Source organism: Pleurodeles waltl, chromosome 2_1 (genome assembly GCF_031143425.1).
Source record: "Pleurodeles waltl isolate 20211129_DDA chromosome 2_1, aPleWal1.hap1.20221129, whole genome shotgun sequence".
NCBI lineage: Eukaryota > Metazoa > Chordata > Amphibia > Caudata > Salamandridae > Pleurodeles > Pleurodeles waltl.
Genome location: NC_090438.1, coordinates 780,517,918 through 780,532,592, shown reverse-complemented (window position 1 = coordinate 780,532,592; position 14,675 = coordinate 780,517,918). Strand labels below are relative to the sequence as shown.

The 14,675-nt window shown below is 43.1% G+C and overlaps 1 protein-coding gene across 1 annotated transcript in view; it reads left to right on the top strand.

The window, feature by feature from the left end:
* Window positions 1–14,675, top strand: part of CAP2 (cyclase associated actin cytoskeleton regulatory protein 2) — a 420,383-nt gene that overhangs the window by 362,040 nt on the left and 43,668 nt on the right. The window contains exon 9 of the mRNA XM_069218426.1: window positions 286–461. Within this exon, the coding sequence (XP_069074527.1) occupies window positions 286–461 (176 nt within the window). The remainder of the gene's footprint in view (window positions 1–285; window positions 462–14,675) is intronic.

Sequence of the window (14,675 nt, the reverse complement as noted above, 5' to 3'; positions counted from 1 at the left end):
ACCCCCACTGAGTCATTACTGTATGATTGGGACCTAATTTGTCAATATTTGTAAATAATTTTTAATTTTTTAAGCAGTCGCGGACTCACTGAGAAGGCTTCGCAGACCCCCCGGGGGGTCCCAGGACCACAGGTTGGGAACCACTGGTTTAGATGTCTAAGAATTGCCCACATACATCTAGCTTGTCCTCTTTTAGACAGACAATTTGAACTTTAGTATTAGTGAAAACAATAATCCAGATAATGCCTACAGAATATAATTTCTATGAAAATATCTTCTCCTTAGGGCTCCGACATGTCTCAGATGACCAGAAGACACACAAAAATCCTCTGCTGCGTGGCCAAAGTGGACCAGTTCGTTCTCCTACAAAGAGTCAAAGTACAGGTCTTATCTCTTCTAAAAACATCCCAAATCAGACCCATTCACCAATATTGGAGCTTGAAGGGAAGAAATGGAGAGTGGTGAGTTTTCAGAGAACAACCACAAAAATGTACTTAAGAAACTGGTAAAACTGAGGCCTTAGACAGACTGATTTATAGTAATTTTGTGATTCACAAAAAATCTCAAACTAGACTCTTTTGAAAAAAAAAAGCTAATGCTTGTTACAAAGCTCACACAAAAATCACAATGTCAGTGCAAATCCTTTGGCATGTCTCCATGGACACCTGTAGTCTGCAGCTGCCTCAGTATGTGTGAACCAGGCTGGGGAAGAATATGCTGAAGGATGCAGCCCAAATGATTGCCAGTGGCTAAACTTAATTCAGGCATTCCAGCCAACACCTTGTTGTTTTTGCATTTGATGCCCTATTTCTGCCTGGTATGCCCGGACGTGATTCCCAGGTTCACTGTACTAATGGAACCAAGCTGTACACTGCTGAAGAGCCAATAACAAGGGTGAAACTGGTCCTTGGTTGCTAGTGTACTGGTTCAGGGAGGACCTGACCTAGCAGTTTGGGCTGGACTGTTCCCATGAGAAACAGGGTCAAGACTGATGTGCATATGGCTGGGTCAAAATTGAGGTGGCATGTGGGGCAAAAACTGTGGTTTGGGATGCAGCCCAAGCGATTGCCAGTGGCTGAGATGGATTAAAGCATTCCATCCATCTCCTTGTTGTTTTTACATCAGACACCCTTCATGTTGGAATGGGCAGCATAGCACACCAGGGATGAATATATGCTCCCCTGGTGAGGGGTTGCAAAAATCAAGTTAAATAGGTCAGTTTCGGGGGAGTCAATGTGCCAGAATATGGTGTGCACTGGGGTTAGAAGTTTCTCAGATATGGAATCTGTTTTGGGGGCATGCACATGGCAAGACCTAGGTTTGGAAATAGCATGGGGATGCCAGGAAGCTAGGGACAGGTCTCACTCTTGTGAGGATGAGGGCATAATAGGGAGCAGGGTACAAGGGTCTGTTTTGTGATGAGAGATTAGTAGAACTACAGTTATGGATGTCTTTTTTTGAGGGTGGGTGTAGTGGGATGCCTCATATTAGGTAAGATTTTGCTGTCAGGATTCAAGGCATGGGAATCTGTTTTAGGGTGGGAAGAGACCAGATACCGGGGAATCTATTTTGTGGTCTACGAATAGCAGGATTCCAGATGTGAACTAATAACTATTTATGGAGGTTTGGATGCCAAGTATTGACTTTTGGAAAGGTGAGAAAAGTAGCAGGCACAATTTTAGGTAGTAGGGTCGTAGGGACAATTTTAGTTTTTTTAAGGTGAAGTAAGATATCTGCAGGGCTGAGTGGAAATGGCAGGATGTCAGATAATGGTTGTGTGTGGGTTCCTTTTCGAAGGCCAGCAGCAGGATAACAGCTAAAAGTCTGTCACTGGTCAACAGATATGTGTTTGTATGTTTTTAAAGGGGCAGGAAGCCAAGTGAGGGCAGGGTTATCAGAATCCTCACTGCCAATGAGACACTATGTTTGAAATCCTGGCTACTGTTCAATTACTTTTTACAAGGGCCAGTGAATTGATGGTGACCTTAGTTCTCACTTTGTTATTTTGGAGCAATGATGGTGTGTGTCTAGACTCAGCTCATTTGTATGGACCGACCTACATAGCACACACACTGTGTAACACATTTGTAATTGGTCACCACCACCATATTCCCTAGGTCTGTTGTAGAACCCAAAGCGTATGTCTAGAAAAGAGAATGTTTATGGAAACTCCTTAGTGAACTGCATAATGATATACACTTGTATAGTAGACATTACTCTACCTTCTACCCTTTCCTCTTTATCATCCTAAAATGTGAGGTAAAAACCTTGACGGGTGTCTAGCAGACTTACATTTCAACACACAAATACACACTACACACCACACACACCCCCTCCCCCCACATTTTGTACCTGAGCTCAGGGGGTTGAGATCCTCTTCCCCAAAAGTAAACATTCTCTGCCACCCACCCGGTGGTTTTATGAAAATAAGGGTGGGAGCCGGAGTTATTTTCTATTTTAAAGTTGCCACTAATTTGCTGCTGATTTGTGGATCCTCAGGGATTTGTGGCAAAATTCAAAAGAACATTTATTTTGGCCCCAGGCGGGGTCTCTTTTGGACCCCACTACCTGGCCTAGGGGATCAAGGTTGTCACTCACTCACCTGGTTCCAACCACAGGGGGATGCTGGACTTCTAATCCCAGCTGTGGCAGCCTAGTGTAACAAGCAACAACTGTCTAGTTCCACAGACTGCCCCCAGAGGGGAAAGGGGAATGGGATAAAACAAGAAAAAGATTAACTCCTGTCACTGTGGGAAATGCTGAGCTGCCTCGTGCACTGCCTAGAAGGGTTGGGACTCGCTGGACCTCGATATCCTCAATGCAGATGCAATACACTAAAAACAACAAAAGACAATGTTACCCATCTGTTCCTTATGTAAAATCTCAATCAATAGTTTCCACATCTGGTACACTTACAGGCATCATCATAAATATTGAATGAACAAGAGCATAAATCTATTCAAACATTACTGGTGATGTTCAAGTACCCCGAAACGCGCAGGATTCTGATTCTACACAAATACATCTTCAGTCTCTAGGAACTTGTCCTAAGGTACTAGATACAATGTGTCACGAAACATGACAAACTTTCAGTTTGTGTATAAAGAGTTTGGAGCGCTACAACAAAAGAGTCCAGACCGGTGGGCCTCAAGCAGGGGATTCAAGTACTTCAACAATGTTCAAAACCCAAAATGTGCTCACACCTTTAGGGAATTAGGGCCCCATTACGAGACTGGCAGTCTTAAGACCGCCAGCCTCGCGGTGGTGGTCAGGACCGCTGCTGCTGTGGTGGTCTGACTGCCACATTAAGATCCTGGCTGTCTGACCGCCAGGGTTCCGCCGTCTCCGCCGGGATAGGTGATTCTGATGGGTTGATAGCAGGTCAAAATCAGCCTAGTTCTCTGCCAGCCTTTTCACAACGGTTTCACCACCATGAAAAGGCTGGCGGAAAACAGCTGCAGGTGGCCATAGGTGGCCCCCTGCACTTTCCATGCACCTGGCATGGGCAGTGCAGGGGTCCCCCTGCCCAGCAACCTCGCAATATTTGCTGTTTGCTGTTTGCTGTGGAGACAGTGAACATTGCGAGGGTACTGGTGCACCCTGCAGGCAACAGTACTGGCACCGGCTCGATTACGAGCTAGAGACAGTGCTGCCGCCACTTTCCCGCTAGGCTGACTGGCAGAAACCTCTGTCTCCGCCAGTCAGCCTAGCTGGAAAGTCTTAATGGGTCCAGCAGGGAGATAGCCAGTGTGTCAGCAACCTCCCCGCCTGAAGTTTGGCGAACGGGTCTCCCTGTCTGCTGAACTCCTAATTAGGCCCTAAGTCTTGAAATATTATTAGTCTAAGGATTAGTGCACTCTAACCTGAGAGTAAAGTACTTAGCCTTGACAGTACTCAAACAGTAAACCGAAGGTGGCAGGAAACTCTATGTAAGAAGCTCAAGAAGAGGAGAAATCATAGCTCATGAAGGAAGACACTGGACGCACTGCAGGCGCCAGAATTACAGAATCATCAGAAAGACTTGGAAGATTAGAACTCTGGAAACTCTGAGCCACTAAGGAGATGAGTGCAGGGAAGAGACTTGGGCAGGACTGAATCACTGGAAGGTGAATGCAGGAACGATGCTTGTGCATGCTGGGAACAGGTTCGAGGACAAGCAGAGTCTAGAGGGGGTATTTATACTGGGAGCCAAGAGTATTCCAGAAGGGTATGTGGAAGAATGGAATATTCCAGTGAACCTGGGGAAAATCATGTGTAACATAACAATGATGCCTAGCAGGTGCAAACAATAATTGACAACAATAACAAGTACAACGGAACCCTAAATGCATGGTGGTACAACTCAGTGGTTCACAGTGAAAAGGTGACTATCCCAAATAGACACATGATATCTGCAGGTACAAACTAGACAAAACTTGCACAGCAACAAAACAGGAGAGTCAATGGTTCAGGCTTCCTGTAAGGGGGAAGCCACAGATACAGCTCGGGACTGGAATGCACCTGCAGGGAAGCATGACTGGCAATACTCGGGGCAGGGAGGCACCACAAGGGAAGAGTTACAGGAGCCGGGTGAATAAAACCCACCACACAGAAGGCACAAGATGGAGTAATGACAAAGATAACCCTACCCTGTCCCCTATGCCTTTTTTTGCTTTTTTCAGGACTTCTGCCACCACTTCATTTTTTAGGAGATCTCTTGGGTCCATGGAGCCTCTGTGGCATTAAATATTCACATTTTTTTAGCATTAATTGCTAAAAACTGCTGAATGGATTTATACCAAATCACAAAAAATACTATTTCTGGACCAAGGCTGTGCTCTCTGGCAAATTTGATGTAAATCTGTTCAGTGGTTTGGGCTGTAGCTGCGTCTAAAGGTCCAATTGGAACTTTTTTCAGAAAGGAACAGAGGTGAAAAATAAATTGTGGGGGAGGGGGGAGTTTTGTGAAGATTTGTCAAACTGCGCCAAAGATATAAGCAAACCAAAAAATGCATTTGGGAACACTATTCTAAGTATAACTAACCAGTGGTAACCGCCACTGGATAATATATATACATACACACACATTTATGTATGTATGTATGTATATGTATGTGTGAAATGGTACTGCTTTGAGCTATATATATATATATTTTCTCTGAAAAAAGATTAAAGTGGAGTTACTTGTAAGTAAGGTAGTAGGATTTTATCTTACATTAAAAAGAAAAACTTAGAAATTCACTGAAGAAAAGGGAGGTGATATGTAAATCTTCTAATAATAAAAGAACTACAGATTTAAAACCAAGAAAACGTAACAAGCATGGATATAACTTGCACCCTCATACATTTCAGATATCATCAGTGATATAATATGTGAGATCATAAGCAGTGCATCACAGTGGCGCAAGTTATACTTATGTCAGTTACATTTAGCTGGAGTATTAGTCGTTTTTTTGTTTTAAAATGTGATGCTTTTCAGTAAATATTTAAGTTTTTTTAACGCATGCTAACATCTTACTGCCTTTCTCATATATAACACCACGTTAATCTTTGGTTTTAAGTGGGTTTTTGTGGGTTTTTAACATACATTTATTATTATGATGCATTTGCTGCCAATGGTTTGGGGGGGGAGTTGTGAACAGTACCTGCACCCAACCTTCCCATGAGCAGTCAACACCCCTACAAGCAGTTACCTGGTCACAGACCCCAATCCCATCAAGATCACAATGCGGACTACTTTTTTTTTTAACCTCATCTGGCGTCCCTCTGGAGCCCCCTATGAGGGGCAAGCAATCAGGTTACACCTACACTGCCTTCTAATACCTCCTTTTGATTTTAGTTCCAGGAACAGGAACCTCGTTCCCCTGCCCTGTAATGGCACCAGTAACATTTGCTTTCATGTTGCTACCAGTTAATGAGAGGGCTCTGTCCTGTGGGGCACCGCGTTTCCATGGGTGTCCCGTGGGACCAAACAGGTGGACAGTAAAAAAAAAAAAAAGCCTCAGTCAAAAAGCTGTACTTTTTTGATGTGCTTTCCTGTGGCACTCCCACAGGAGTCCCTTGGAGCTAACCATCCACATATCTCTATTTTTTTAAGATTGTTTTCTCCAAAACAGCTGAATGGATTCACAGCAAATCACAGTACATATCTAGCTTTCTGCCGAATTTGGGGAATTATGCTCAACCTCTTTTTTTCTATACCATTGTCTAATTTTTCAGGTGGAAATTGCAGGGGGAAAAGTTATTTTGATTTGAGTCCCCTTTTTCTCGGCCCCTGCATGGTAGATCACCCTTTCCTGGATAGAGCGGAGCTGGATGAACTTTATTTTGGGAAAAATTCCTGAAGATTCGTCAAACAGTTCCAAAGTTATTCACAAAATAAAAAATGCTCTTCCTATGAAAACTTTGACTCACCTGGAAGATAAACATATAGAGATATAGATGTATTTAAACCTCCCCCACCTCCTTGCATCTCCTGTAAATAACAAGATGAGTTGCAGGACAACAACCAGAAAGAGTAATGAAGATTAGTTTTAGTCAAAAGTAATCTGATCATTACTATTTCGTCCCTCCTTCTTGTTGCAGTCCTCATATGTAAGGATATCAGCAGAAACATACACTGAGACAATCATATATACACACAAGTGAATCAAATGTAATGAAGTACAAAGGCCAACAGAAAGCAAAAATGGTCCAATTCACAAACTGCACTTTCTTATATTTTTTAGTACTACAATAGTACTGCAACATGTATTACACAGTAATATTCACAAACTGCACTTTTGTAGTGAGCCGCTACCTCCATTATTTTCTGTGGGAGGGCGTGGCAGTATCAGTGGTTGCCCATGTGTAGTGCTGGACTTAATACAATACAGAAAAGTAGTAAGTTGACTCAAAAGAGTAAATTTACTCAAAAATGTAAGTTACATTCGTGATTCAGACCCAAAGAACCTAGAATGGTCCAGCAGAAGAAAGAGAAACAGCCACTCTAAGGACAGAACCCCAAACAGCAGAAACGTTCAACCTACAATGGGAGACAAAAGTGCCAGGGGATGCCCGGTAGCAGCCCTGCAAATGTCCAACTACAAAACACCTATACACTTTGCCACACTCTGCCACAGGAGCAGCCCCACCCCTATTGTGGATCTTTAGTGTATTCCTGGGCAAGGTGGGTGGCCAGAAGGATCCATCCACTGACGGCAGAAACAAAATTATTACCATCCAGATGCCACAACCAAAAGAAAGAAATAATACATCAGCTTTAAAGAAAGCCTCTATAGAGGTTAGAAAACCTGGAAAGAATGCCTCACATCTATCTAAATGAAATTCAAACCAGCCAAATAAGATCTATCAGTCCAATAGTGGGAGCCACCACATCCTAAGACACAAGAAAATGAGAAAGTAATGTTATGTATAAAATAGGGAGAAAAGATTCATAGTCATGATGGTGACTGGGAAAGATGTGCTTGTCAATACTCTGACAAGGACCTGTGTGTAGAATTGAGTGAGGCTGGGAGAGGCCAAAAATAGCAGCCATTACATACCTCTGAGTGCCAGGCGGCCTCCAGCTTGGTTGAGGAATTGCTAGGAGGGGCTGTTTAGAGTGTGCCCAGATCTACATGACAAAATGACTGTTCCAAGCTCTAAAGCAGCAAGTGGGGTCACAAGCGTAAGTCTGAGACCAATACTGTCAGATCATCTGTGATAGGTCATGGGTCCTGGCCCACGGAGTTGTGAAGACATGCCAAGATGTCAAGCTTCTTTCCAGCCAAGTGATTATAACCAAGGAAATATATGTGAAATGCTTTTACAACATCTATCATAGTAATTTGTTTAACTGCCCAAGACCTGATTAGTCTGGCAACATGACTGGCAGTGCTATTGTTGCTCTATAAGGCAGATTGGGAAATTTGTCTTATTCAAGAGACCAATCTCCTCATCAAAGACTGGCATTGGTTAAACATGTGCTGGTTCCTCAGACAGTTTCTATCCTCTGTAGCAGCAAAAAAGCAAGGGGTGGGGATACTTCTTTTAAATACATTCCAGGGGAAGCTAGCTTGGTAAAAACGTGACTGAGATGTGAGGCAGAGTATTCACTTACAGAGTGAGACTTGGGGCCTAGTGTTTCACCCCAAGCAATATGCCTCTAATGAGGCCAATAAATATTCTTGAAACTTGAGATCTCAGATGTTATAAAGGCACTCAACAGATCAGACGTGATTGGGGGAGGTTTCAACCTCATCTCAGATAACAAGGAAGACCGATCTGGTGAAAGGTTCAGAAGATAGCGGCCTTTACTAACAAAGAGATAACATGACTCAAAGAGGCCAGAATGGAGGATATCTGTAAGATGAAACATCCTTCACATATAGACTTCACCCACTTCTCAGCCTCACACAGAACTTATGCATGTCTAGACTATTTTCTAGGCAAGGCACCCATACAATATAAAGTTAGGATAGAAATAGAAGATATTTCCTTATCCAACCATGTTTTAATGTTCACTTCTTGGTGACAGAAGCCAATTTGTCCCCTGAAGGCTTTGAGACAGGATAATAAAGCAAGACACTCACAAGGCTGCAATACAGTCCTCAGTTGCCCAGTGTATGTCTGACAGTATCACAGGGGAAGTATCTACAAGTATTCTTTGGGAATCCTTAAAATCAATTATTAGAGGGAGTTGATAGCCATTTTGCCAATGAGAATAAGGATAGGAAAGAAAAAAAGAGACAAACCAAAAAGAGGCAATACATAAGATAACTGGAGCACAACTGGCACAAACTGAAATATATACGTGCTCAACTCAAAAACCTAGAGATGGACAGAGCTGAGTATGTGATGCTCTGACTCAAACACATGCTGTATCTCAGTGTTAACAAAAGTATGACACTCTTAACCCATAGACTCTGTACTAAGATAACAAAAGAAAGAATAAAGTCAGTTATAAACTAGCTCGGCGGGGAGGTCTCTGACATGACCAAATAGAATTTAGAAAATGCTACTATTATTGAACCTTACCTTATGTAGCCAATTTGACTCAAAAGCAGGCGGAGATTTTCGAGATACCAGTTTCACTAGACAAGGTCATATCCACCCTTGACAAACTAAACTCTAACAAATCCCCAGGGCCAGATGGATACACACCATGCTTCCACAAAACCTTCAGCCAAACCTTAACACCTACTTGTTTACTAACAGAAGAACTCTCACAACATTCTTGCTATGGGTGCTTCTAGCATTACTGCTAGAAGCACCCATAGTGGTCAACCCTAAGGCTGGTAAAAACCTGTTGCACTGTGGTTCATACAGACCTATTTCATTCATTAACATAGTTGCAAAGATCGTTACTAGTATCCTACCATCTAAGCTATACCCCTAAATGCCCATTCTGATAGACCCACACCAGGCAGGTTTCATCCTGGCGAAAAAGGGACAGACCACACAAAAAAGATACTTCATATCCTTGATAATCTGAATAGGTCGGCAAAGAATGCCATATTGTTTGCCATTAAGGCTGAGAAAGTGTTCAGTAGTGCAAATTGGCCCTACATAATAGAGACTCTTAAAGCGCTTTCGGGATAAATTCAAGGGTTTATCGTTGGGCAGAAACACAATATGTTTATATGAAGATGATATGATTGTCCTCTTACAGACCCCATTCACTCTTTTTGCTTGTTTTAGTGGAGGAAATGAAGAATGTCAGCGATGTTCAAGGGTTCAAACTAAACCTGTAGAAGTCACACATACTCAATGTTGTGTCCCTCAGGAGCAGCAAGAAGTGCTTCGCCCCCAGCTTTCAATCGCATGAGCAACACACTATGGACCCTGCCTAGGGTTACTGGTAGCAAACAGCCTCTCAACAACAACTACCCTTAACTACTATAGCTTCCTTTACTAATAAGACAAGATCTCAGCACATGGGTGCATTACAAGCTGTACTTACTGGGGAGATAAGCTGCCCTAAAAATGAACACCTTCCCCAAAATACTGCTTGTGTTCCAAATGCTCCCCCTTCAACCACCCCAAATATACTAAAAATAACTACAAAGAGATGTGAATAGCTTTGACTCAGATGGTCAAAACCCATGCGTCCACCACAAGTTGGCACATAGGTACTCAAAGAAGGGCAGGCTAGAAATTCCTAACCTCACATAATATTACCATGTCGCCCAGCTTGGAAACATGGTGCAATGAGGTAGAGAGATATTGACGAAGCATTATGTTTCCTAGATAGGTTAGTGGCAGATGCACACATATAGACAGTTCTCCGCTTACATATGAGACACAGGGCTTCGGACTGTACTTCTCCCGGGTACTAAGTCCACTCTAGTAGTTTGGGGAAAAAGTTGCAGGGAAGAAATGTCTGATGACAGTTCCATCATTGCTTACACCAATAATATTTCATCCTGACCTTACTCTTACCTTTTCTGGGGATCAATCTGGAACTGGTAGAGAGCAGGATTTAAGCAAGCTGGCAAAGTATTTTGTACAGCAGGTATTATCCCCTTCGATCAATAAATAAAAGAACATGGTCTCTCCAAAACAGACTTCATGCAGTACGTGCAGATGAGGCACAGGGTGACCAATAGTTCGATAAAGATCTTGCAAACGAGGTCCTCTCATAGTTCTTTTCTTGCCACATATTTTAAAGAACTGCCGTTCCCTAATTACCTGAAGTTGTTATGTATGCCTGAAGTTGTTTTCTTGCCACATAATTTAAAGAACTAACGTTCCCTAAATACCTGAAGTTGTTGTCGGCCAGGCCAAGTGAAAACCACTTGATTAGATAAGAGTTTTTAAAGACTTACCTTACAGCAGATGGAGGAAACAGTAAATTCACTTAAGCAATAGAGACACTCCAAAAGTCAATAAAGTGTTTGTTTCTTTACCTGTGAGTGCTGGGGGAGAGGATGGGAGGGGTGTTCAGTGAGTTACTTTTTCAAAGTCTGCTTCCGGCGGGCCTCCAGGATGAAAGTGAATTTATCTATTACTTTTCCGTATTGAAAAATTGTAATTAAAACAGAGTTGATCCAAAAATAGTCAAACACGAAAGGTAATGGTCCATAAATATTAGGGTCCCTAGTTCACCCAAATAACTGTTCAGAGTTATAGCAAACGTAAATGTAATCTTAACCCAAAAACTAAATCGGAGACAGTTTCAAAGCACTCAAAAATATTTTACCTAAATGCCTTAAGTACAAGAAGCAGATGCCAAAAAGGATTTACTGGCTGCACCCTATGCCTTCTTAATTCCAATTATTACAGTAGGGAATAGGTATAACCATTCACAGCAGCCAAACTACCCTAGTGATCCCAAAATGCACTAATGGTGGCCAACAAAAAGAGGAACAGCCAACCCTAGCTTGACCCCAACTTTAAAAAAAAATCAAAGATATTCATGAAATCAAAGTCAAAGGTTAAATGCATCCCACCAGTTTCAGATTGACCACCAATAGTTAACATAGGCTCTAGGAGTCAAGGGGTGCCTATATTGCTGCAGAGCCCCCACCACCTTCACAGACTCACAAATGCAGAGGACCAAGCCTATCTGCTTCTATGACATCAGATTGGACAACTGAGACCTGTAGATAAGGGGCCACTGACGAAGTAAAGGAGACAGAGGAAGACAACATTCTGGAAGCACATCCATGAGGTTGAGAAGAAGAGCTATCAGAATAACAGAGATCCCTCCTTACAGACCTTCTGAAGTGCCCTAAGAGAGTAAATGGAGAGAAAGCAAGCAACAGCTCTGGTGACCACAGCAATGACATGGTATCCATCCTTGGACATGTAGGAGACTGTTCTGTCTGGATGCGAACAGGTCCAGCAATGGAGGAACCATACAGTTCCATAATCTCCTAAAAGATATCAGAGCTCAGAGGAAAGTCAATTGAGGAGAGGAGCATTTAACTCAACGGATCTACTGGAATATTCTCAGAGCCAGAAAAATACAATTCTCTTACTGAAAGAAGATTAATCTCCACCTACAAATGAAGAACCTTTGCCAACTGAGCCAAGGAAGTAGTTATTCTGCACTCTTACTGATTCATATAATACCTGATGACAAAAAGGGCACCTACTCCTTCTGTTTCGAACTGCAAAACATTGACATCTACACTGCTCTCAACTAGATCTAATACAAGGGCATACTTATCTCCAATTCACACTACATACCCTGGCAGGGGGCATGCCCAGTGTAGCACCATAGCCCCTGCAGCTGGCATTGGTAGTCATAACTACAAGTTGAGAAGACTAAAGTCTCCTTTATCAACCACCAGCAGAGTTAAACCTGAATATTGGAAGGAACTTTAATGAGTATCTCATAATTCTAGATTGAGGAATCTAACAACTCAGGAGATACTGCACCAAGGTTTCAAATGTAGCCTGTAATGGTGCCCTAAAATTCAAACCATAGGTTTGCCAGAATCTCGTCCCAGTCCAGCAGACCCCTCAAATTAGACATCCATTTCACAGGCCGACAGTGGTGTTAATTAGGGCTCCTATAAACTCATATGCTGAAACAGAATCAGATGGGAAATCTTCAAAATTAAGCCAAGCCTGTGAACCAAGGAGTGCACCTGAGCCAAAGGGATCAAATAGAGCCTGGACTAGTTATTGTAAAAATAGAGATGAAGCTGAAAATCCTTCCAAAACAATCCTTAGAGGTATATTCTTTTTTCATGTGTTCTCATGCACATGTTCTCCTTTTGTTTATCTTTTAAACTTGGATGCCTAACCCTGAAGGGTCATATGCGGTGAAGTTCCTTGGGGGACCACGGATGAGACCCACTGTGTTGTAGCCAATACTGGCTCCTAAGGGTCAGGTGGCCCCTACCTCCCCAGATATGGGCAATGGGATGGAAGGCGAGCCCAACATAGTCTCCTGTCTTGTTCGGTCCCCAGTGTTGAATTGCAGCTTTCTCTTCTGCTCTGTTGCATCTTTCCCTGGGAAAAGGAGGGCCCCATGGACAGCTAGCAATAAACGGGGGAAGGACATGCACACTTTCTCCTCAGCCTTGTTTTTGCTGCTTTGGTTCACGGTGTAGTGGAGATTGCTGGGACATTTAATTAAAGGATGGGAGGAACTACTATAGGCCTGATCCAGGTCAGTCTGTCCTAGTATCATACTTCTCCCTGGATTTTTCCTGTCTCCGCAGGGCCAATTTCTTTGAAAAAAATCATCTTTTGCTACTGGTGGCAGGCTCTAGCCACCAGAGGTGGTATAGTCATGTCTCCTATCCTCTAAATGTTTCTATGCAAATATTTGGGGAGCTCGCTTTTTCTATACTGTAAATTCATGTTCAGCACCTGTCCTGTGTTCAGTGCATAATATTCTCCTCAGATTGAGGTTGCCTTGAGTAGCACCATGCAGCCCTCACAGCCGAATACCCTCCATATCTGCACTCTTCAGATTACATAGCCTCCTTGCGCCCTTGTAGGGCACCCATGTGTTTGCAGAAGTCAGGGGGTGGGCCTCTGATGAGAGTTACCCATTTGCAGGCCCAGTCCTCACAAGATCCAGGCGAACCTTTGTCCTCCAGGGTCTCCTAGTAGGTCGATACCTCCAGTGCCTTTCAAAGGCCTTTGGGAGGTCAGGGTGTTCCAGCACCACAGACAGGGTTCTTCTGGTCAGGGTCCTGCAAAATCCATTGTTTCTCTCCCCTGTGCAGAGAATTTTAAGTGAGGGTGGAAAGTTCTAAAAGGTAGGCAAGTCTGTCTAATCCTGGGATGACACATCATCGCTACATCCCTCTCTCAACCCTCCTGCACAGCATTTTGGAACATTTCAAGGTGGCAACTTGAAGTGGCCTGCTGCAAGGCCTCTCTTAGAGCCTGAAACCATGCTTTTAACTTACACAGCTTTCTGGTCCCTTCCCTCCAAAACTGCCCCTGTGATTGGCCCCAGGGGTCTGGCCTTCTCCCCTTCGTCCTCCTTGAGATGGTACAGTGTAAAAAGTAATTATCACATGCAGATTCTGTCCCTATCCTTACCTTTCCCTGGAACGGGCCCAATCACTGACGAATGGGCCTTTTTTATGGGGAGGCCTTTAATGTTCCATCTGGTAGAGCAGAGTAATTAACTTGGTCTAGCAGGGGGAACAAAAGCCAGGAATCTAATTAGGAGCTCAGTTGGGGAAATATGACAAATAATAACATGCCAGAAGCAGTGCAGATATGACAAAAGTACATTGAATCAGCACTCATAATACGTTTTATCACATGATCGGTACGTCAGGCTAGTCTCTATGCAACATTGTATTTTGGTGCAAATTTCACCCACAGTTTATAATAATACAGTATAGCACATTCCATTTTCAGCTAAGCACTAAAAAAGTACACCATTGATGGCAACTCACATTGCAAGACCTGTGCCAGGTCAGCACCAATCCCTGAAGGGTCCATTCTTCAACTGGCTAGCTGGGTGCAGATACTGGGCTGAGCTTGATAGTAGTCCCACTCGCTCAGCCTTCACACATGCTTGTATGCAGCCAGTCCTAGGCCTCTTATCCCAGCACCAAAGCAGCAGACCTTGTTTTAAAAGTCAGGTACCTTCAGTTAGCGCACTGAGTCCATTTTAATAGAGTTTACAGTGAGTGAGAGTTAGTTAGTGAGACACAATCACAAGTAATTAAAAAAATTGAATAGGCCAAAAGCTGAAAAATCCCAGGAGTTAAATAAATCAGAACTTAATTTCT